Genomic DNA, 23,350 nt, shown 5'->3' with positions numbered 1-23,350 from the left:
TGCTCTGGTCCATGGGGTCACGAAGAGTCGGACACGACTAAACGACTTGTTTACCGGCAAGCCACTCCAGTATCCCTGCCAAGAAAACTCCATGGACTAAACGACTAAGCAGCAACAAAATACATCACACTTAAATGTCAGAAAACAGAGGTGACTCTGGTGCCTTAGAACCAGAAGACAATGGTCATGAACCCCCATTGGAACCATACAAGGAGCAAAGGTACACTCAATAAGCACAGGTAATATCCTTTTTAGACAACCCAGCAATTAAATAGAAGCCCTAAAAGGTAAAGGTACCCCTGACTCTTAGGTCCAGTCATGGACGACTTTGGGGTTGCGGCGCTCATCTCGCTTTATTGGCCGAGGGAGCCGGCATTTGTCTGCAGACAGTTTCCGGGTCATGTGGCCAGCATGACCAAGCCGCTTCTGGCAAAACCAGAGCAGTGCATGGAAATGCCGTTTACCTCCCCGCTGGAGTGGTACCTATTTATCTACTTGCACTTTGACGTGCTTTCGAACTGCTGGGTGGGCAGGAGCTGGGACCGAGCAACAGGAGCTCACCCCGTTGCGGGGATTTGAACTGCCGACCTTCTGATCAGCAAGCCCTAGGCTCAGTGGTTTAGACCACAGCGTCCCTAGTAGAAGCCCTATATATTCTAAATAAGGGAGATATTTCAAGCCCCCAAATTGAAGGACTAGGATACAAACAGCTAATGTAAACAGAGGCACCACCAGAAACATGCTGCCCTTTTCCTGTTAATAGAGACATGTATGCAGCACAGTGAATTAATAGTACTCTAACTCCTCAAGTAGGGACGTGGGTGGCGCTGTGGGTTAAACCACTGAGCCTAGGACTTGCCGATCAGAAGGTCAGCGGTTCGCATCCCCGTGACGGGGTGAGCTCCCGTTGCTCAGCCCCTGCTCCTGCCCACCTAGCAGTTCAAAAGCACGTCAGAGTGCAAGTAGATAAATAGGTACCGCTCCGGCGGGAAGGTAAACGGCGTTTCCGTGCACTGCTCTGGTTCGCCAAAAGCGGCTTAGTCATGCTGGCCACATGATCCAGAAGCTGTACGCTGGCTCCCTTGGCCAATAAAGCGAGATGAGCGCCGCAACCCCAGAGTCGGCCACGACTGGACCTAATGGTCAGGGGTCCCTTTACCTTTACCTATCTCTTCAAGTGCCATCCAGACTCCCTGCTCTTCCATTGGCTATCTGTGATCAAGAGCTGCATTCCACCGTTAATAAAACCAGTTGCCATTACACACACACAGGTAGAGTCTGGCAATGAAGACCCCTCGGAGGAATTAATTAACAGCATCTCGGTAATTGCTGCCGCCGTGTCTCTGGGTCCTTGCTGGCATCAGTTTAGTGTCCACAGGATCTCGCTGCTGCTGGATGCCATAAGCAGTTCTTAAAGTGATGCAAAGGGTGGGTCACCCAGATACCTTCACAACCCACTCCTTCACTAAGCAGAACAAGGGAGGAAAGTTTCACGCCACTCTAGCTTTTTCCTTACTATGGGGTGGCAAGGACATGAAGGCACAACCTTCCTGTTTTAATTCTCTATAAGGACTGGTCATGATGCATGAGAAGTTATGCAAACCCAACCCAATTGAGATGAATTAGAAGAGCACTCCCAGGCAAATCCTCATTATTTTAGTGGGACATTTTCAAGTAAACTTCCCAGTAGATTGATGGGAAGGTGAGACTGCTGTTTGGATTTTCCTCTCCAGGCACCAATATTTTTGAAATCAAACCCAATGAAAGCACATGTGCGTGTAACTGTGTGTGTGTGTGTGTGTGAGAGAGAGAGAGAGAGAGAGAGAGAGAGAGAGAGAGAGAGAGAAAGGGAGAGGGAGAGGGAGAGAGAGAGGCAGGCTTTGTAAACCAGGCATGGCCAAACTTGGCCCTCCAGCTGTTTTGGGACTACAATTCCCATCACCCCGACCGCTGGTCCTGTTAGCTAGGGATGATGGGAGTTGTAGTCCCAAAACAGCTGGAGGGCCAAGTTTGGCCATGCCTGTACTAAACAGACATCTATGAGTATCTCTCCTTCATTGTTCCTATTTAGGGAGAAGCAGCATACTTCATTTTTGATTGATGCTTCTTTGACAAGTGCTATGTACATCGATGGCACTATACTGATCAATAATAACAACCCGGAAATCTCTTACAAAGAGGCATTTCATGGACTCCTCCTCCCTGCAAAGTATTGGTGTGTTTCAGTTTCCACTCAACTGAGAGATAGAAGTCAGCGATCTCTGACTTGCCTCCGCTGCTTTCCTTTGTGCTCTGTTTCCTTCCCTCCTCTCCCCACCTGGCTTAGGAGTCTCTGTTTCCTCACTAGACTCTGTACTCTGAAGCAGACCAATCAGCTTGTGGCTTTCCTGACTTCCTGTCTTTCTCAGCTCAGGAAGGTGTGCTCATTTGTACTCACCTGAACAAGTTAGACACAGACAAAAATACCTCCAGCCTCGGGGAAACCAGGGGAAAAAACTTTAACCTGGCCCCAGGAGCAGCAGCGAGGATCCACACCAGATCTGCGGGAAAAGACCCTTTTAAAGTTCAAGATGTGACACCAGTCAGGTAAGGGAATTTGATCTTGTCTCTAAGTTACGATACAAGGAGGGAAAGTCTGCTCTGTTGCAACATTCCTGGGAGAAGAATAGGAGAGAAAGAGAAAGAGGGAGAGAGGCTCCCGTGGGGCCTTGTACAGGAATTCCAGCTGAGCTGTGTCACGTTTAATCAAGACTGTAATGGGGTCTGACAGGCAATTTCGGGAGAAGAAAGAAAAGGACCCACCATTTTAAAATGTAGAGTGAAGTTCATTACTTTTTTTTTAATCATGCTATCGAGTGACTAATAACTCTGGACTTGGGTTTGATCTTTGTTGTTGTGGATATATCCTATAAAGGTCTTATGGGCGTGCTGGATTTGTTTCTTAGCGTTCCCCTCTGCCAGGGGCAACAGGTGGGTCCTCGTCTCATCTACCTTGAAGAAAACTGGCAGTCGGGAATAAGTCACAACCTTTGTCTTTCCGTCTAGTAGCTACGCTGCTTGAGCTCAGCCTTCTGTTAGTAAAGATTTGTACAAGAAAGGAGTCGGATCTAATGATAAACAAGTTTCCTGGGACTAATGCAGTGTTTGAAAAGTTTGGGTCCGGTAGTCGCTAAGTAGATCTCTTGTCAGCCTCTTGTCCATAGCCAGGACCTGAAGTTGAGGCCTGCCTGATCCCCAGATCAAAGTGGATTTCTTCCCACTGGGCAGCAGCTTCTGGTCCCAACTGAAGGGGCTGCTGAGGACAACAGCCTCAGGTCAAATGGACTGTCTGAACTCTGGACTTCTTCCCTTGTTTCATTCGTGAACATCTTATGACTTTTATGGTATGCAAAGGTGATTACTGCAGTGACAAAGAGGCAAAGGGTTCGTCCCACCCCATATATTCACAACCACCGCGGGATAAACATAAAGTGCAGTTTAGGGTTTCTAGAGTATTCTGGCTCCAAAGAATGGATCCCAAAGCCACCACGGAAGAGAGAGATCCGTGTGCTTGACCTTTGTTGGCTGTTGAAGTATAGAGATACGAGCATTTGATAGGTGACATCTGAAGGGGTCATGGGAAAGAATAGCTTCGGGGAAAACCCAGGATGTTCGGCAGTTGAATTGCACCAGGATGTTGGAGGACCATTCCAGAAATTTAGCTTGATCCAGCAAGAGAGAATTGAGTGTGCAGGCATTGCGCATCTGTATTTCGAAGTTCATCCAGCTTCTCTTAAATTGAAAAATGCATCTGGCGATGTAGGCAGATACGTTTTTCTCCAATCTATGGACAGTAGCTGTAACCAACGCACAGAACCAGTGATTAATTGCAGCCAATGTATATTATTTTTAGCACTAAATATGCACTTTTCATTCACTTCCCCTGTAGAATTCATGCTATCATGGCTGATGATAGCATCACTTTGTGCCTGTCATTTTGTGAATTTTAGAAAACGTTATATATATATATATATATTTATTGGGTTCCACCTGAACTGGAGACACACACAATAGCGAGTTGCTGCATGTGCAGTGCTTGACATTAAGAAGACAGTATTGTGCATGTTCAGGTCCTCCATGTGATCTGTTAGAGGGAGACCCAACCTAGTCACCTTCAGTGACCATCTCTCCTGGTAAAAAGAAAAGAAATGGCAAACTTAAGTCCAGTTGTCTACCACAGCATAAATAGTCCTCCATCCATCATACATAGATGGGATATGATGCTTTGGGACTCAGTTGACTGGACATAATTTATTGGTTGGCCCTTTGTCAAAACTAAATGGGTAACCCAGTTATAGATAGCATGGTTCATCCTTCAGTAATGGCCTTGGTGGGAACTAAAAACACTGAGATAACCAAAAAGTTGCAGATGTTTGCACCAGTTGTTTCTCCAATTATGTAAGGCGTTATTCAATTTAAAATGTTTTATTTTTGTTACCACGCATTACTGATCCAATTTTGTCATGTTATCTTACATGGCAAAATGTGTTAATTGATTGATGTGTATTTAGCAAATTACGTCATTCTCTGTAACATGTTGAAGCACCTCCTCTGTTTAAGCATCACAGTGTCCTGCATTTCTCCTTTCCTACATGGTGTCATTAGCTGCTGGGGGCAGAATAGTACCCAATGTTCTGAGAGGGGAGAGGGGATACCTGGATGCGGACTGCCCCTGAAATGCGTAGTTCCAGCCTGAGTTAATTTACTTATATTTGCCACAGGCCTTGGCGATAAATCATACCATTTCTTTCATTCCTATGTCCCCCGTAATAAAATGCATTTCTGCTCGTATTCAAGTTCAGTTCATAGCTGTGCTTTGTTCCATATTTACTGCAATGGAAAAGAATTTCTCTCCATCAGGTCTAGTACAAATGTCCTAATACGATATTCTGCGTTCCCCCATCTTGGCTCTATATCAGTGACTGCAGCTAGTTGCAGAACGTGTGGCATCAGGTTATCCCATGTCGGTCTTCTTCAACTTTGGGTTCCCAGAGGTTAGAATGCAACTCCCACAATGCCCAGCCAATTGAGGCAATGAACAAGAGTTGTAGTCCAACAAGATGTGGAGACCCAGAGTTGAATTACACTGTCCTAGAATATCCTCCCCTAACCTGGGACCCATCAGATGTTTTGAACTCCTACTCCCCATCAGCCCCACCCAGCTTGGTTGTGGATGGAGAGAGGGAGCCAAGCATAGGGCTGCCATTTTTGTTCAGTGCAGATCTGCACAGTCTGTGACTGGCCAGCCTGAATGTGGTTCATTAGCAGTGTGCTGTGGCTTGCTGGCTCTTTGACATTGACCTTTTTAAATACAATACTGTCCCGGGAGATTTCTGAACTCATCGGTTCCTAATGCCTTGCAGTGGGCTTGGTGCGATACAAGTTGCACAAGCCAGGTTTTTAGCATAGCATCTACTTTGGTCCTCAGAGCTGCTTTTCAGGCATTTAAGGTCTGAAACTTGACCTGCACCAAGAGTATAGAACTACTTCTATACTAATTACTTCATACTGCAGCTGGGATATTGTATGGATTGAGTGGTCCTCAATATCAACCCCTCATTTTACCCCAACCTCCCTAGCATACCAGGGAAAAGGCTAGATTGCAGTTCTTTTCCATCACATGAAATTTCCAATGTATTTTCTCTCTCTTTCTGTCTTTTGTTACACAGGCCTTGTGAGAGCTACTACAGCATTGTTGTTGTTGTTGTTAAATTTGTTGTTAAATTTGTATACCGTTCTTCATTTGAAGATCTCAGGGCAGTTCACAGCATAAAAATACAAGATAAAAACACAAAATACATGTTGTGTCAAAAATCAAAATGCACCTGCTGGTCTAAGAAGGTTGGCGACCCATGCTCTTCTCCAGTGATGTTTTGCAGCTTGCAAATTCTCTTTTGTGTTCCAAGAAGGTTTCTCTAAATAAACAGGGTTCTTAATGCTCCTATCACTTTTGGTTGGCTTCACAACCAATTCTGCAGTCTTTCCAATCCCAAGGCACATTTCTAATTCACGGGCTGCTGGGGGTGAAAGATCTGAAGCTGCGGCCAATCCATTTGTCTCATTCACACATTACATTTTAAGTGTTCATGTACAGCATTCTAGGTGTAAGCCTAAACTGCAATGTTTGGAGTAGTAACTCTTTAGTCGGTGGCTATTGTCCTCCAAGGGACGTGGGTGGCGCTGTTGGTTAAACCACAGAGCCTAGGACTTGCCGATCAGAAGGTTGGTGGTTTGAATCCCCGCAACGGGGTGAGTTCCCGTTGCTCGGTCCCTGCTCCTGCCAACCTAGCAGTTTGAAAGCATGTCAAAGTGCAAGTAGATAAATAGGTACTGCTCCAGTGGGAAGGTAAACGGTGTTTCCGTGCACTGCTCTGGTTCACCAGAAGCGACTTAGTCCCGCTGGCCACATGAACCGGAAGCTGTACGCTGGCTCCCTCGGCCAATAAAGCGAAATGAGCACCGCAACCCCAGAGTCGGTCACAACTGGATCTAATTGTCATGGGTCCCTTTACCTTTACCTTCATTGTCCTCCAAACTGAATGAGCCAAACTTACCAGACACTCATACACAAGATACGAATCCCTTTGCTCCAAAAAGGATGCCTGTCTTGGGTTGAAGATATTGCTAGGAATAATTTGATGTATATAAGCAAGAATACAGTTAATATAAAGTCTTTCTTAAACTGCAAAAGAAGTGTATTTTTAACTTTGCAACAAAATTGAATATTTTTGCATTTCACTGGAAATTGTGTTACCCATGGGTTGCCCCTGATTTCTTGGCTAGTCTACCTAATCAGAGAGCTGAAGTCCTCAGTGATTTCAGTCCTCTGCACTCTTAATTTGAGAGTAAGTCCTATTGAAGTTGGAGACTCTTCTTTCCAAGTAGAAAAACCTTACTTCACTTTGCTTCCATTCACTACTTAGCAAAATTAGAGCAAGGAATGAATCCTGGTAGATGTTTATCTTTGCAGAGAAATACTGCTTCATTTTCTTTCTTTTTTTAATCCTTTAGGAGCCCCTGAATGCATGAACAGGATAGGAACGAAACAGGGTGTCTCCAGATTGTCACTATTTTGTGGGAGGGAGTTAAACACATACTGTAAGTTTGGGTCAGCACATCTGACTCAAGGGCTCTGTCATCCAAGTACAACACCCACTTTAAAAAAAGAACCTGACTTTTCGAAGTTCGGAAAGTGATCAGGAAATGCATTGGAAAGTGTGGGATAAAGGAATGATTAATAGGAAGACGTATAAACACCTTGCAAGCAAATTACGATTAATATAGGGTGAATGTTCATAGTTTGTATAACCTCCTCACAAACAAATCAGAATGAGTGCTCAATAAATAGATTGTTAGGGGGAGCCCATGGTTGCTAATGAATAGCCCTTACTACATTGCCCAAAGGGGAAGGCAGACTGGTAGAGCAGTGGATATAGCTGAGAAGCGCCCTCACTGGGTTCAGTGAAAATGTAATGTTTTCTCCTCTGGCGCATGGTTTGAAGAACTCCGCTGTTCGGTTTGTTTCCATGGCAAAAAGCTGGATATGGATGTTTCTCATTATTTGCTAGTGTTTTTCGTGACAACAGAGCCAACCTCCAATACTTGAAAGTTTAAAAATTAAATATAATTAACATTCAAAACACAACCCAGCCGGATGGACAGGTTATAAATAATAAATTATTACTGTTATTGTTTTGTTATTATAATTATATTATAACCCAAGTCCAAAATGTTCGGTTCAGCAAGTATGACCCTCCAAGGCCATGTTCAATGCTTGCCTGAGTGGATTGTCATAGCCCAGGCTTCCTCAACCTCGGCCCTCCAGATGTTTTGGGACTACAACTCCCATGATCCCTAGCTAGCAGGACCAGTGGTCAGGGATGGTGGGAATTGTAGTCTCAAAAGATCTGGAGGGCTGAGGTTGAGAAAGCCTGTCATAGCCTCAGCCTTTATTCTATCTTGCCATTCTACTTAAGGCTGCCATCTGCCTGGGAAAAACTAACCTGACCTAAATTTTACGTGTTCATTTATGTAAATATATGTCTTTGAGAAACTATCACTCAGTCTGTAATTTGCCATTATTAAGGAAGGCGCTGGAGTGGGTGGTGTTTTGTTAACTCTTGAGTTAACTTTGAATCTGGCTTCCATCCTGGCTTTGAGACAGAAACTGCCTTGGCAGAAGATTTACACTGGGGAATGGATGGGAGGAATGTTCTCCTTGACTTCTCAATGTTTTCCAGTACCATTGTGTTCTCCTTCCAGAATATCTCTCTTGGATGAGGCTTGAGAGCCAGTGTGGTGTAGTGGTTAAGAGCGGTGGACTCATAATCTGGGGAACCGGGTTCGCGGCTCAGCTCCTCTACATGCAGCTGCTGGGTGACCTTGGGCTAGTCACACTTCTCTGAAGTCTCTCAGCCCCACTCACCTCACAGAGTGTTTGTTGTGGGGGAGGAAGGGAAAGGAGAATGTTAGCCGCTTTGAGACTCCTTCAGATAGTGATAAAGCGGGATATCAAATCCAAACTCTTTTTCTTCTTCTTGACGGTACCGTGCTGCAGTAGATCTAATTCAGTGTGGATGATGGTTCTCAATGACCTCTCTTTCCTTTCTTGGCTACTGGCCTTTGGAGTGCCTCAAGGCTCAACTGACCCTCCAAACATTTCAACACCTACATGAAACCAGGGGGCAAAGTCACTAGGAAGTATGACCTGAGATATCATAAATATGCAGATAACTATCTACCTCTCTTTTTCACCATGGAGGAAATCTTAATCTAGGCAAGATGTGTGTACTGTAGACCAGGGAATCTGTCGATCTGGATGTGGTTGCCAGCCAGTAAAGATCCAGGGATGGGGTTTGGGAGATCTCCGCATTATCTCTGCGGTGTCAGTTGGTATCAAAGGTCAGGAGCACTTTTTATCAACCCTAGTTGTTTTGCTAGCTGCAGCCTTATTTTGAGAAGGCAAATCTTACCTCAGTGATTCAACCAAGGATACATTACTGCATTGGGTTAAGCATGGGACTCCCTTTTTAAATGATTTGGGAACGTCAGTTGGTGCAGAATGTGGTCACTATAATGCTTGTAGAAACTAGACATTTGGATTATATTTCACCCAGTCTGTGTGTGGCTGCCTGTTTGATTCTGGCCCAGTTTAAGGTCATGGTTTTATGCTTTAAACAACTTGGGACTGGGTTATCTGATGGATCACTTGCACCCATATGAACCTCCTGTTATTTTAAGGTTGGCTAACTATTTTATAATGTTAATGAGATTGTATTAAACAATTGGTATATTATTTTTATATGATGATGTAGTGAACCACCTTGTGAGAGAAGATTCCCGGAAAAGCGAGTTTAAAAAATAAAAATGGAACAAATGAATGGAGTTGTAAGTAGGCCATTTCTCAGTAAAAAAAGGTGATGCTTAAAATAGTTAATAAAGGGGTGATTCCAACCAGCAAAGCCAGTTTAAAACTAGTCTAACAACCTGGGGTAAGTACATGGAATAAGGGTGTAGTCATACATGCACCCGAATGTTCTTTAGACAGACAGATTAATCTCTTCCGATTCAACTATGTAAGGTCACGCTATACAAAGTCATAGTGCATAGAACTTGGGGACAGTTTTGGCGGACTCATCTCTATGGCTGGCACTCATAAGGTTGTAGAGGTCATGTGGCAAAATGAAGAAGTCATGCGTTTTCTGGATGTGGTCTCCTCCTCCACTTGTCAGTAGCACTGCAAAATCATAATTCATGAGTTAGCACCTTCTTGTGGTTGCACTGGTGGTCCTGTAGAAGAGAATTACATTATAAATATAGAACCTTCTCCAATTTTCCAGTGGGAAAGCTAAGGGTTTCTACCAGCTAGAGTTGAAAGGGGTTTGCTGTCAGAATTCTCAGTTGCAGATTCTAGTGTAAAATATCAACTGGATTTTCTCTGAATATTTCCTTAATATTTGTTGTTGTTTAGTCATTTAGTCGTGTCCGACTCTTCGTGACCCAATGGACCATAGCATGCCAGGCACTCCTGTCTTCCACTGCCTCCCGCAGTTTGGTCAAACTCATGTTGGTACCTTTGAGAACACTGTCCAACCATCTCGTCCTCTGTCGTCCCCTTCTCTTTCCCAACATCAGGGTCTTTTCCAGGGAGTCTTCTCTTCTCATGAGGTGGCCAAAGTATTGGAGCCTCAGCTTCAGGATCTGTCCTTCCAGTGAGCACTCAGGGCTGATTTCCTTAAGAATGGATAGGTTGGATCTTCTTATAGTCCATGGGACTCTCAAGAGTCTCCTCCAGCGCCATAATTCAAAAGCATCAATTATTCAGCAATCAGCCTTCTTTATGGTCCAGCTCTCACTTCCATACATCACCTTCTTTATGGTCCAGCTCTCACTTCCATACATCACTACTGGGAAAACCATAGCTTTAACTTAATATTAGATACCTGCATTTGCAACTGACATTATATTTGTTTCATATTATGGAAGAATGCTGCCACCTCTCCATAGAGCCTCACCAGACTCCTCACTAACTACAGTTCCAAGGGCAACCCCTTCTAGGCAGCAGCCTCTCTACTTTATTTCTTGACTCCAAGCCTTTTATACGCCTGCCTCTCTCTGTCTCTCTTGCATCTTCCTTTCTGGGTACCTTTAAGAAATTCTGCCCTCCCAGGATGCTTACCTCGCTTGAGAAGGTGGACCCTGCAGCTGGCAAGTGTGCCATTTGCTGAAAGTGCCACCCACCTTTTCCTCCTCTGCTCTGGTACTGCTCTCTATGGAAGATACACCAGTTTGGCTGTCAGGATATGTGTGCGAAGAGAGAGATGTGTGCAACCAATGTATCGAAAGCCCTAGTGTGGATAGTGGGAGAGTGCATCTTCAGGGGTGAAGTCAAGCCGTTGGAGAGTTACAGTGCCTGCTATGGCTGTAGAGTCCGATATGGGAGAGCAGGCATAGGCAAACTCGGCCCTCCAGATGTTTTGGGACCACAACTCCCATCATCCCTGACCATTGATCCTGTTAGCTAGGGATGATGGGAGTTGTAGTCCCAAAACATCTGGAGGGCCGAGTTTGCCTATGCCTGTGAGAGAGACAAGTTCTGTTGCTGCTGGGGCAGATGAAGGTGTTTGTTTGTGCTGCTATAGGTGCACCATGGCATTCTCTCTGCACTCCTTCACAGTCCTAGTTCTGGGCCTTTGCCTCCCTTCTCCTCAAGGGACTTGAAATTGTCCATAGTTGCCACAGGATGGCAGAGTAAATATGAACAGTGGTGACACAATTTTGTTGTGGCAAAGAATACTATGCCAATAAATATTTTGCTTAAGTTTTTGAATATCTTATGTCATTGCTTATATAGACTCACTCTGGAGTAATTATCTTTTTGAGTAAACATGGCTGAATTTTTAAAAGGCAAATAAATAAAAAAGTAACCTGATGCATATGAATAAAATCTAGCCAATAAGCAAAACAGTAAGCAGATGGTTGCACTTTGACATGCTTTTGAACTGCTAGGTCGGCAGGAGCAGGGACCGAGTGATGGGAGCTCACCCCGTTGCGGGGATTCGAACCGCTGACCTTCTGATCGGCAAGTCCTAGGCTCTGTGGTTTAACCCACAGCGCCACCCGCGTCCCAGAACCTATTAAGCAACATTAAACATCAATTTGCTTTTCCCACGATTGCATAAGATTCCCGCTGAGCACATACTCTATGTCATGCACACTCAGCACTGAGTAGAGTGATGTTTAGGCTGATAACTTCCCCATATTGCCTGATGAGATTCAGCTACTTTGCAGAGGCACTTTCATCTCCAGTCAAGTATCAATGCCCAGTGATAGGCATCTCTTTTCAGCCAGGCAGGCAGTACCTACCTGGTTCCCATGATCTCAGGCACATGCACACATAGGCAGACAAGGAAAAGGTGGTTTTATAGGTATGGAATATGGTGGGTGCTTTTTGCAAATGTGGCTAAGAGATGGTTCAAAGCTCAGTGGTTAAAACCTTGACTCTACTGTGAGCATACTGGACAGCCTTTGGAGAATCATTCTTCTTTGACCCCCCCATCCCCACCCCCTGCAATAGTGCAGTTTGTGAGCTGGGATCAGTCCTGCCAAAAATCAGGTGAAGTCAATACAAAATCACATTTCAGTCTGCCTTCTGGATTCAAAATCACTCCCAATACCTCAACACCAATGAAGTCCCCCATCCCCAGCTCAGAAACCTTCATGCCAAGTTTGGTGGTGATATATACCACCCTATGCCCGCAGGTTTCAGGGCAGTTCACAGGATAAAATCAGAATTTAAACCACAAGGTATGTAATCAAAATAAAAACAACAACTCAATGGCCACCACCACCCCATGTCAAAAAATGGGTGAAGTCACACAAGACTGATGTTTACACCCACTATATTGAATCAAAATGGCGGCAGGCTTCCAAATATCAACAAAGATCACCACCCCTACCTTGGGAACCTTCCTGCCAATTGATATCTTGAAAGGCAGTCAAACCTATAGAGAACAACAAATGTACAAACCAATTTCCAAAATATATTCAATATGTTGCCAGTAAAACTCAAGTAAAAACCAAGCCACCACCAATCGATGGCTTTAAAAGAGGATTAGACAAATTCATGGAGGAGAAAGAGCTACCTTCACAGCTAGAGGCAGCAGTGGCTCCAAATACCTGTTGCAACAGGCAGCTGCATGGCCACTGCGAGATCAAGAGGCTGCTCTAGATGGGCCATTGGCCTGATCCTGCAGGCTCTAGTCTAGATCGTATGCTCTATCTGGGTGAATTATCACATTTTCCTGGATTAAAAAACATAAACAGTCATATGTTCCCGTATCCACCAAGGAGATGCCACTTCCCAACATCAAAGTGCAAACTCAAGGTAAATTTGAGCAAACGGTGCACCATAAATAGGAAATGGAGGAACATTTGTGCCATAAAAAAACTGGCAGCAACTCTCGAGTCTCTTGGGTCCTTCCCTGTCATGCTGCAACTTGAGTCTCTTGTACTTGGAGGTGCTGGGGGAATTGGAATCTGAGACACCAAAGCATGTGTGTGGCCCTTTAAAGAAAGGGTATTTATTTTTATTTTTAATTAGATGTATGTACCACCCGTCATAGGGACGTGGGTGGCGCTGTGGGTTAAACCACAGAGCCTAGGGCTTACCGATCAGAAGGTCAGCGGTTCGAATCCCTGTGATAGGGTGAGCTCCCGTTGCTCGGTCCCTGCTCCTGCCAACCTAGCAGTTCGAAAGCAGGTCAAAGTGCAAGTAGATAAATAGGTACCACTCCAGCGGGAAGGTAAACGCCATTTCCATGCACTGCTCGGGTTCACCAGAAGCGGCTTAGTCATGCTGGCCACATAACCCGGAAGCTGTACGCCGGCTCCCTCTGCCAATAAAGCGAGATGAGCACCGCAACCCCAGAGTCGGTCACGACTGGACCTAATGGTCAGGATTCCCTTTACCTTTACCTTTTGCCACCCTTCATCTGAGGATCACAGGCTATTATACTGCACAAGTAACTATTTTATGTTTGAAAGAGAATGGATGCACTTTTGAGAGATTGGTTCTGCTTCCGAGTGGGACCGGATTGCGCTCATGCCGCCAGGCCCCACCCCCACCTCAGCGTGGTGTGGGATAGCGTCCCGTGCCACGCTGAAAGTGACCCTGCCACGCCATTTGCCACGCGGCCAATCAGGGCGCTGAGGGGGCGTGGCCAGGACCCATTTAAACCGGGGTGCAACTCTGACAGATCCTCTTTCAGCCTCGCACCACGAATCTCCTGCCCTCCCACCCTCTTTTAGGTAGGGTCACTGGCCTAGCTATGGGCTTTGGTTGGACGCTGTTGAGGGGCCTGGTAGGACTTTTTCCACTTGGCAAATTGGCACCAGCCACTTGGTTTTCATTTACCACGTAGCAAACGTCACAACTTTGTAAGGTTTGGAGGTTAGGCATTGGAATAGCGATCACCTGCCCCTCCATGCGGAAGGGTATTCCATTAAAGGAATCCGGGAGTATGGATCTCGTCCGAAGCCCGGGGAGGGGCTAGGGCCATGCCACAACCTCAGCGGGAACCCAGCAGATGCTCGAGTCGATCCACATCAGCGGGGCTCCCCCTGCTGGTGGTGTACCTTACCACACTCCCTGCAAGGCGGCAGGAATCAAATATAGTCTGTTGATGCTGAATGCCTAAGCCAATACCGCTCACATTCTGTAACCAATAAAGTGGTGGCCTAAATTTGCCCATTAACATTAACCTAAATTCTGTGTCCTTGTGTCTTTATTCCCCTGGGGGTGGCTTGGGGTTCTTGAAGCACAACCAAACCTATACCTTAAGAATTGCAGATGTATTGTTGGAACCACAATATTCCACCACAGTCTAATAAAAAATTAGTCCCATTGATTGCAGTGGGAAAAGGTGTGAAGCTTAAGTGCCACCTGTTGAAATGAGCATAGCTACGAAGTGTTGACTGGAGCACTTTTTAGTACAGTGGTACCTCAGGTTAAGTACTTAATTCGTTCCGGAGGTCCGTACTTAACCTGAAACTGTTCTTAACCTGAAGCACCACTTTAGCTAATGGGGCTTCCTGCTGCTGCTGCTGCGCCGCTGCTGCACGATTTCTGTTCTCATCCTGAAGCAAAGTTCTTAACCTGAAGCACTATTTCTGGGTTAGCAGAGTCTGTAACCTGAAGCGTATGTAACCTGAAGCGTATGGTACCACTGTATATAAAAAGATGGGTAAATAGAAGTGTGCACAACATTTTACCAGTCCAGAGCCCTGGATGCCACCTCGAATTCTGACAGTATTGATAAACTTGAAAGTTCACCCATTCTTAATGTATGCTGTCTTTTCCCTCCTGCATTCACATAGCTATAGATGAGATGCTCTGCACATAGGGAGAGATATGCCGAAAGATATACCACAAAGCCAGTCCTAGGAGCCCTCAGCCATATGCATTGCCACATATGTGGTGGTTGCCCATAATGGGAGGCCAGTTTGTGCCTTGTGTCTGAGCAACTGGCATGCTACCAAGTAATGCTTCTTGCAGGAGAATGCTGTGTCCCAGGGAGAAGTGAATTACTGGCTATTACGTGTCAGTTGCAGGAAAGCCTGATCCATATCCACTGGGGAGAGACAAATCTGTCAGTTTCTGTTTCTCTACGTTTCTCATTTTTCCATTCTTAAGTTCAACACACTTCCAAGTCCATTTGTAAACCTTTATTTGTTTTTTTTAAAAGTCTGCACAAAAATTGTATTCATTTTTCGGTGCCTGTCTCCTCATATTTACATTTTATACACCATTGTGTCTAATATATGCATTTGGGAGAGGGGATCACTAAAACAATGCATTCTTATGCATATCGGTCGGCTGTAGAGCTGCGTTATAAAATATGATGGCAAATATGCCCACTGGTACAGGATGTGCAGATTAGGTTAGTTTGGACTAAAGTACAGGCCAAATGCATTTCCCATCCCTGAAGTCCTCTGACAAGCGGTGTGAGGTGGATAACTAGGAAAATGAGGGACTTCTCGGTGGTGGCACCTTCCTTTTGGAACAATTAGTGATGTTAAATTCTCGAGAATAATACAAAAGATTACCGTATTCTCAGGAATTTAACATGACTAGGAACATCCTCCCCGGGGGAGGGTCACCTGGGACATTCTTCATCGTCTTATTCGTTCCAGATGAAGAGCATTTCATTTACTCAGGCCTTTCAATGTTGCATTTTTAAAATCAACCCTGCACTGTCACTTTTTAAAATGTGGTTTTAAATAACTCTTCACGTGGTTTTATGCTGAGTTGCGCATGGTTTTATTCCATCTCCACTGGAAGGAAAGCTTTATGCCGTTGGTTTTTACTGTCTTAATCATTATACTTTGTGTTTTGTTTTGTACGTATGGTGTTTGCTTTTGCTTTCTAAGCCACCTAGATTATTTTTTGATGATCAGCCAAATACATTTAATAAATCACTCTCCTTCCAGCTGTCATGATGTAGCATGCCCTGCCCAGGCCCAGCTGAGGGATGGTGGGGGAGGAGAGAACACGCTGGTCTCTGGCAGGGGTGTTTCAGCCACAGGGCTGCATTCCATCATGCGCTGCATGCCACTGGTGGGTGAGGCGAGACGCAAAGGTGGGCAGAGCAAGGGAAACGTCTTTTGCCTTCGTACCATGGGTTGCATTCCAGCCATGCAATAGGGGTGTGCACGCATGTAAACACATCCAAACACACACACCTCCACGTGCCTTTCAGCCAAGGAAAAAGCACTGCCACAGTCCAAGGATGCTTTCTGCACAAGCAAAAGCACTTGAGCAGGGCCAGAGAGGGGCATGGCCTGAGGAGTGTGGCTTGGAGAGAGTCGCCAAGGCTGGCTAGAGATTCTTGAAGGGCTGTGCTCACCCCTTAGACAGGCGGTTCATCACCCCTGATCTAGGGGGTTCCGTTGGTGGAGCAGGGAGATGGTGCACATCATTTTGCTAAGAAGACTGATTGGTTGTCATGAAGATGATTACTGCTTGAATGCTTCTCCCTAAGTCAGTGGTTGAGGGACACGGGTGGCACTGTGGTCTAAACCACAGAGCCTAGGGCTTGCCGGTCAGAAGGTCAGCGGTTCGAATCCCCGTGACAGGGTGAGATCCCATTGCTGCTGCCAACCTAGCAGTTCAAAAGCACATCAAAGTGCTGGTAGATAAATAGGTACCACTCCGGTGGGAAGGTAAATGGCTTTTCTGTGTGCTGCTCTGCTTCTCCAGAAGCGGCTTAGTCATGCTGGCCACATGACCCAGAAGCTGCCTGTGGACAAACGCTGGCTCCCTCGGCATATAGAGTGAGATGAGCGCGCAACCCCAGAGTCGTCTGCGACTGGACCTAACGGTCAGGGGTACCTTTACTCTGGGGTTGTGTGCTCATCTCGCTCTATAGGCTGAGGGAGCCAGCGTTTGTCCACCTTTAAGTCAGTGGTTATCAACCAGTGTGCTGTGGCACCCTGGGGTGCCTTGAATGATGGTCAGGGGTGCCGTGGGCAACACTGGCCTCTGTCCCTCTTTCCTTCCCTCCTTCCTCTGATGCCCTCTCATGTCTCTGCCTCTCAAAGGCTTGCACAGCTGTTTATTGCAGCAGCCCTGGCTATAAGGTCCGCAGGCGAATGGTTGCACCCCATGTTCTCTTTGGGGTGGGGGCAGCTCAGAGACTCAGGGACAGAAGCAGCTGCCCGCCCAGAGGACTCCCAAGGAGAGGGGAGAGGAGGCTGAGGGAACACTCCCCAGGGGAGGGTGTTCGATAAAGGGTGAGAGGCTACCAGCTCTGCAGGCAAAGGGTGTCCTAACTGGGCTCCTGAGCCCCACAGGGGTGCCACAGAGTGATTGCATTTGGTCAAGGGAGCCGTGGACCCCAGAAGGTTGAAACCTCTGCCCTAAGTGATGCTTGTGTTCCAAAGCACCTTGGTGTTGGCTGCCTGGAGTTTCAGTGTGTGTCGCCTCTGCACAATGCAACAGGCAGTGATGGTGAACAAGACTTGCAAGTCAGTGTCAGGCCGCTCATGGCTGGCTTCAGCAGCAGAAACTGACAAATCTGTCAATTTCAGTTTCCCATTTTTCCATTTCTGCATCAGTTGGCAATTTGTTCCTAAAAAAAGAAAAATTTCACATGAAAATTCACACACTTCTCGTGCATTTCTGCAAGCAATTTCCCAGCATATAATGCAATATTTGCAGGAATGCATGTATTTTTGTACAGACTTTCCCTCAATGTATACTTTTTCCACACTTTGGAGATCTGCACTGCAAAACTGGAAGAAGTCCTACTTTCAAAGGTTCATTTCAGTTTGTGTATTTTGATCAGAAGCACAGATTATATTCAAATTGTGAACTGGGTGACTTTCTGCTCATTCCCTATTCAGTGTGGAAAGTTTCCTATTTACCAACCGATTGTTCTTTTTCCTGTGCTCCCCTCTCCCCCACTGTCTGCTGCAGCCACAAACGTGGAGTGCAGCTCAGTGTGGTGAAATTTCCTGATGCTGATCATGATGTCACAGGAGGAGGAAAAAACCCTCCAAGAATAGAAATGGCATATACTTTTAATGCAACTTACTCATCGCTTGCTGGTGTTTAGACTCGACCTTCGGAGTTGCCCAATGTCCTGGCTTCCGCTCAGGCACAACGAAGGAGTGGCTCGAGAAGGAGCTGTAAGCAAACAGAGCTGGATTCCTTCATTTCCCTGTTCGGATGTGATGCAGGAAGACGGGGGAGAGAACAACTCCGCGACGGTGGCTTCTGAACATTCTGCTGGCTACGAGCCCTTTCCCAGGCTCCCTCTTGGTTTATCCTGCAGGATCTCCAGGAGCCGCACTCGCGGATACCTTGCTTACAAACCCCCGTGTGCTTGCATCAACTACCAAGCCCTCCTTCCTCTGCCAAGCAGTGGAGTACGACTGTCTCGCTGATGCAGGCCTGGCCACTAAACCCTTGCTTAGGGGCAAGGGGAAGTCCTCTGGAATTCTCATAGACCTCATTGTGTGTGTGTGCATTACTGGATTAGAGCAAATGGGATACAAAGGAACAAAGAACAGGATGCATTGCTATCGGAGGCGGCCAAAGAAGGTAACATGTATTTTGAATTACTCGGCTGGGGTCTCAGATTTTGAGTTAATTGCTTTGTACAGGGTGCGAGTTGCATACCGAAGAACTCTGTGCCTCTTATAGGCATGGGGAACCTCCATGTTCAGGAGCAACATGCCTATAAGTATTGCCCACTGATGGAAATAACATAAGAAGAGAAGGCCATATCTTTATGTCTTGCCTGAGCCTGGTGGTTGTTGCAGACAAACTGTTGAGTTGGATGGACTTTTGGTCTGACCCGGCAAGGCATTAGGACAACTACTGTAGCACAATGGCTAAGCTATGCTTCATAATACTCAGAAGAAGCCTTTGCTACTTCAATGAAACATTTTGAACCCCTGAATGTGCTATATACATGATAAGTATAATTTATCACTAGAATTAGCATCATAGTACTCAGAACAAGTCCTGGTGCTTTCTGGCCCAGCTATGAACCGGAAAACCCATCATGCAAATCCCACTTCTAGCATATATGTTACTATATAGGCTCAGGTAAGCCTTCCTTGTCTCTGTTTCAGTGTTTAGGGGGGAAATAATACTGGCAAGCCTTACAGGGTGCTGTTAAGTGTTGCTGAAATAACGTATGTGAAACATTTTGAACGGACACAGCATGTTTTATTATCCATCCACTTGGTGCTTTTTAACCTGCATTTTAGTAAGAGGACGCGGGTGGCGCTGTGGGTAAAAGCCTCAGCGCTTAGGGCTTGCCGATCGAAAGGTCGGCGGTTCGAATCCCCGCGGCGGGGTGCGCTTCCGCTGCTCGGTCCCAGCGCCTGCCAACCTAGCAGTTCGAAAGCACCCCCGGGTGCAAGTAGATAAATAGGGACCGCTTACTAGCGGGAAGGTAAACAGCGTTTCCGTGTGCTGCGCTGGCTCACCAGATGCAGCTTTGTCACGCTGGCCACGTGACCCGGAAGTGTCTCCGGACAGCGCTGGCCCCCGGCCTCTTGAGTGAGATGGGCGCACAACCCCAGAGTCTGGCAAGACTGGCCCGTACGGGCAGGGGTACCTTTACCTTTACCTTAGTAAGAGAGGTTGCTTTGAGATGGAAAATAAACATTCTCCATCATTTTGCTGAGCATGGGTTAAGAATTTAGTGAGCAAAACCCACAGTGCTAGAGGCTAGTGAACAAAGCAGACACTTATGGCACTTGGCTTGTATACGATTGTGGCTAAAACACTGAGCTATGTCAATTGGAGGAGGGCCATACTTCAAAGTTCACTTCTTCCATAAACTCACTTTACACACTCACTTTTTGCCCTGTGTGTCACATGCACAAGCCTGTGCCTTCCTGGTCCGTGTCTGAGTGTTTTCCACCACCCTTGCCACTTTCCTCAAGGAAAAGCTGCTCTTTACTGCTGAATCGGAACAAGTGGCCATTCAGGTTTTTCGCAGATTGCCATTTGCACTGATTCAGTTGCAATGAGTAAGCTTTTGTGAGGAAAGCAGTGCCTCCCACAAAAAAAAGCACTCAGACAGGGAGCTTTAAAACACAGATCTGTACCTAGAAATGTGGAGCAAAGCTAAGTGTGCACGAGTTGTTAGAGTAGCTTTACGATCTGCCTTGGCCCCCTTCGTGCAATATGGGATTGATAGTGACCTGCTTTGTAGGAGTGCTGTAATGATTACAGCAAGGTAATTATACACTTGAAGCCTTTTGAACACCTGAAGGTGCTCTCTACATGCTAAGTATCACAGCTGGAAGGCGTTTTGCTGCTCTTTGGTCCACCAAGTCTGGGTCTCATGCCAGGTTCCTGAGGCAGACAAGACACGGTGTGAGAGTGTATATTGGGCAAGAGGCCTAGGAGCTTTCTTCACACTTCCTTCCAGAAGTATTTTCATACCAACGAGAGGCCTTGAGCATTCATTGGCTGTCAGTGTAACTGATGCTGGATCTCTTGAAGCTTCCTAGCAATGGTGCTTCAGCTCGTGGGGTCTATATCCCTTCAGTTGGTAATATGTACTGCAGGCGTAAGGACTGAGGTCCAGTGCTGAGGGCCTTCTGGCGGTTCCCTCGCTGCGAGAAGCCAAGTTACAGGGAACCAGGCAGAGGGCCTTCTCGATAGTTGAACCTGCCCTGTGGAACGCCCTTCCACCAGATGTCAAAGAGAAAAACAACTCCCAGACTTTTAGAAGACATCTGAAGGCAGCCCTGTTTAGGGAAGCTTTTAATGTTTAATAGACTATTGTACAGTGGTACCTTGGGTTAAGTACTTAATTCGTTCCGGAGGTCCGTTCTTAACCTGAAACTGTTCTTAACCTGAAGCACCACTTAAGCTAATGGGGCCTCCTGCTGCCACCGCGCCGCCGGAGCCCGATTTCTGTTCTTATCCTGAAGCTAAGTTCTTAACCAGAAGCACTATTTCTGGGTTAGCAGAGTGTGTAACCTGAAGCGTATGTAACCCGAGGTACCACTGTATTTTAATATTCTGTTGGAAGAGTGGCTGGGGAAACCCAGCCAGATGGGTGGGGTATAAATAATAAATTACTATTATTAGTAGTATCATTATTATTATTATTACTGAGAGTGCTGATAACGTGGAATAGATCTCAGTGGTCACGGATTGAAATTCTATCTCTGGATAGAATTCTATCTCCGGAGAGTGATGTGGGGAGTGTGACCTTGCTAGTTTTTCTTGGCATCTCAGTGGCTTTCAATACCATTGACCATGGTGTCCTTTAAGGAGGTGGGGGTTGTGGGCACTGTACTACAGTGTTTCTTCTGCTACCTCCAGAGCTGCTTCCAGAAAGCAATTGTCTCTTGGTACAATTACTCCAATTGCACCTTTATAGATATGGCCCTGGTAGGACCCTGGTTGTTGTTGTTGTTGTTTAGTCATTTAGTCGTGTCCGACTCTTCGTGACCCCATGGACCAGAGCACGCCAGGCCCTCCTGTCTTCCACTGCCTCCCGCAGTTTGGTCAAACTCATGCTGGTAGCTTCGAGAACACTGTCCAACCATCTCGTCGTCTTTTGTCCCCTTCTCCTTGTGCCCTCCATCTTTCCCAACATCAGGGTCTTTTCCAGGGAGTCTTCTCTTCTCATGAGGTGGCCAAAGTATTAGAGCCTCAGCTTCAGGATCTATCCTTCCAGTGAGCACTCAGGGCTGATTTCCTTCAGAATGGAGAGGTTTGATCTTCTTGCAGTCCATGGGACTCTCAAGAGTCTCCTCCAGCACCATAATTCAAAAGCATCAATTCTTCGGCGATCAGCCTTCTTTATGGTCCAGCTCTCACTTCCATACATCACTACTGGAAAAACCATAGCTTTAACTATACGGATCCCTTCATGGATCACTGCCTTGCTGTGGCGAAGGGGCTTGAATAACTCAAGTTATCCCTGGTAGGGATTGATACTACCTGGTGTCCAAACAACTCATTTATCCCTTGCAGCTCTTCACTTCACTCATTGGCTAAAAACACTGATGGATCGTGATCTGTTATTTTCATAGACACTGTGTCTCTGTGTCTCCTCCTTTCCTTTCTTCCAGGGCTCAGGATGATACGCCTCTTTTCCATTTCTCCCCTCTCAAATCATAATGGCACATATTTCGCTAGTGATCTTTATCCGTTTCAGCAAATTCCAACTGCAGCCATGACATGTAAAGAACATGTTTATTGCTGAATTACACACACAAAAGGATTGTCCACGATTGTCCACAAGGCTCCTGATCTATTGAGATTTCACAAACACCGTTTATCACTACTGGATGACTAGCAGCTGAATGTGTGAAATGCAAAACACGGCATTTGAGGTGACGTGAGGTGATTTGTGACGGCTGAGTCACAAATGCCTAGCCACAGTAATTCATGTGTCGCTTACTGAAAGAATGGATTACTGCAATGTGCTTGATGTGGGGCTTCCCATGCGCTTGATCAGGCGGCTTCAGTTAGTGAAGAATGCTGCAGCACAATTGCTGACAGGAGTGAGGCCCTGTCACATATAATACCTGTGCTCAGCATTGGTTGCTGATTTGCTGCCCGGCCAATTTCAAGGTGTTATTACAGTGGTACCTTGGGATGTGAACAGGATCCGTTCCGGAGCCCCGTTTGCATCCAGAAGCAAACGTAACTAGCGATGGCACGTCTGCGCACGTGCGCATCGCTTTTCGCCGCCTCTGCGCATGCGCGTGACGGCATTTTGAGCGTCTGCGCATGCGTGAGTGGCAAAACCCAGAAGTAATGCGCTCCGTTACTTCTGGGTTGCCGCGGAGCGCAACTTGAATGCGCTCAACATGAAGCATATTCAACCCGAGATATGACTGTATTAGCATATGTAATTATATCAACTTGGGACTAGTTTACCTACAACATCACATTATCCCACATGTGCCCACTTGACCTCTTTGACTGGCAGAATTGGCACTCCTACAAGTGCAACATAAATAGCCATTCTGCATTTGTAAAAACTGTGGAACTCCCTGCTTATTGAGCAGGCACCTTCCTTCTGCTCTTTTTTTGGTGCCTGCCATACACATTCTTCCTTAAACAAGCCTACCCAGATGCGTAGAAAGTTGAAGTCATTTCAATGTTTTAGTATTTTCACTTTTGTATGTCTTAAAGTAGGGTTGTAATTTTTTCTTGCTTTTCTTTTTTATCTTTATCTTGAAAGGATTTCTAAAAATAAATAAAAAAATCAAGCCATGTATAATTTTTATGAAAGAAAGAAAGCGAACTTATTCACCTGAT

General features: G+C 46.0%; 1 protein-coding gene across 2 annotated transcripts in view; it reads left to right on the top strand.

Annotated features, from left to right (window-relative positions):
- The first annotated feature begins 2,395 nt into the window (after nt 1–2,395).
- ARHGEF5 (Rho guanine nucleotide exchange factor 5) overlaps nt 2,396–23,350 on the top strand; it is a 63,285-nt gene continuing 42,330 nt past the window's right edge. The window contains exon 1 of one of the 2 annotated variants that reach the window (XM_077930745.1): nt 2,396–2,586. Coding sequence is in view for 1 of the 2 variants with exons in the window: in XM_077930744.1 (XP_077786870.1) it covers nt 18,587–18,643 (57 nt within the window). In the remaining variant the exon portion in view is untranslated. Of the gene's footprint in view, nt 2,587–18,006; nt 18,644–23,350 lie in introns of those variants that run through there. The other variant, XM_077930744.1, reaches the window with a different exon arrangement.

This window comes from Podarcis muralis, chromosome 6, assembly GCF_964188315.1.
Source record: "Podarcis muralis chromosome 6, rPodMur119.hap1.1, whole genome shotgun sequence".
In the NCBI taxonomy this organism is placed as follows: Eukaryota; Metazoa; Chordata; class Lepidosauria; order Squamata; family Lacertidae; genus Podarcis; species Podarcis muralis.
Note: the sequence above shows the minus strand (reverse complement) of the source record. Positions and strands in the feature narration are given on the sequence as shown.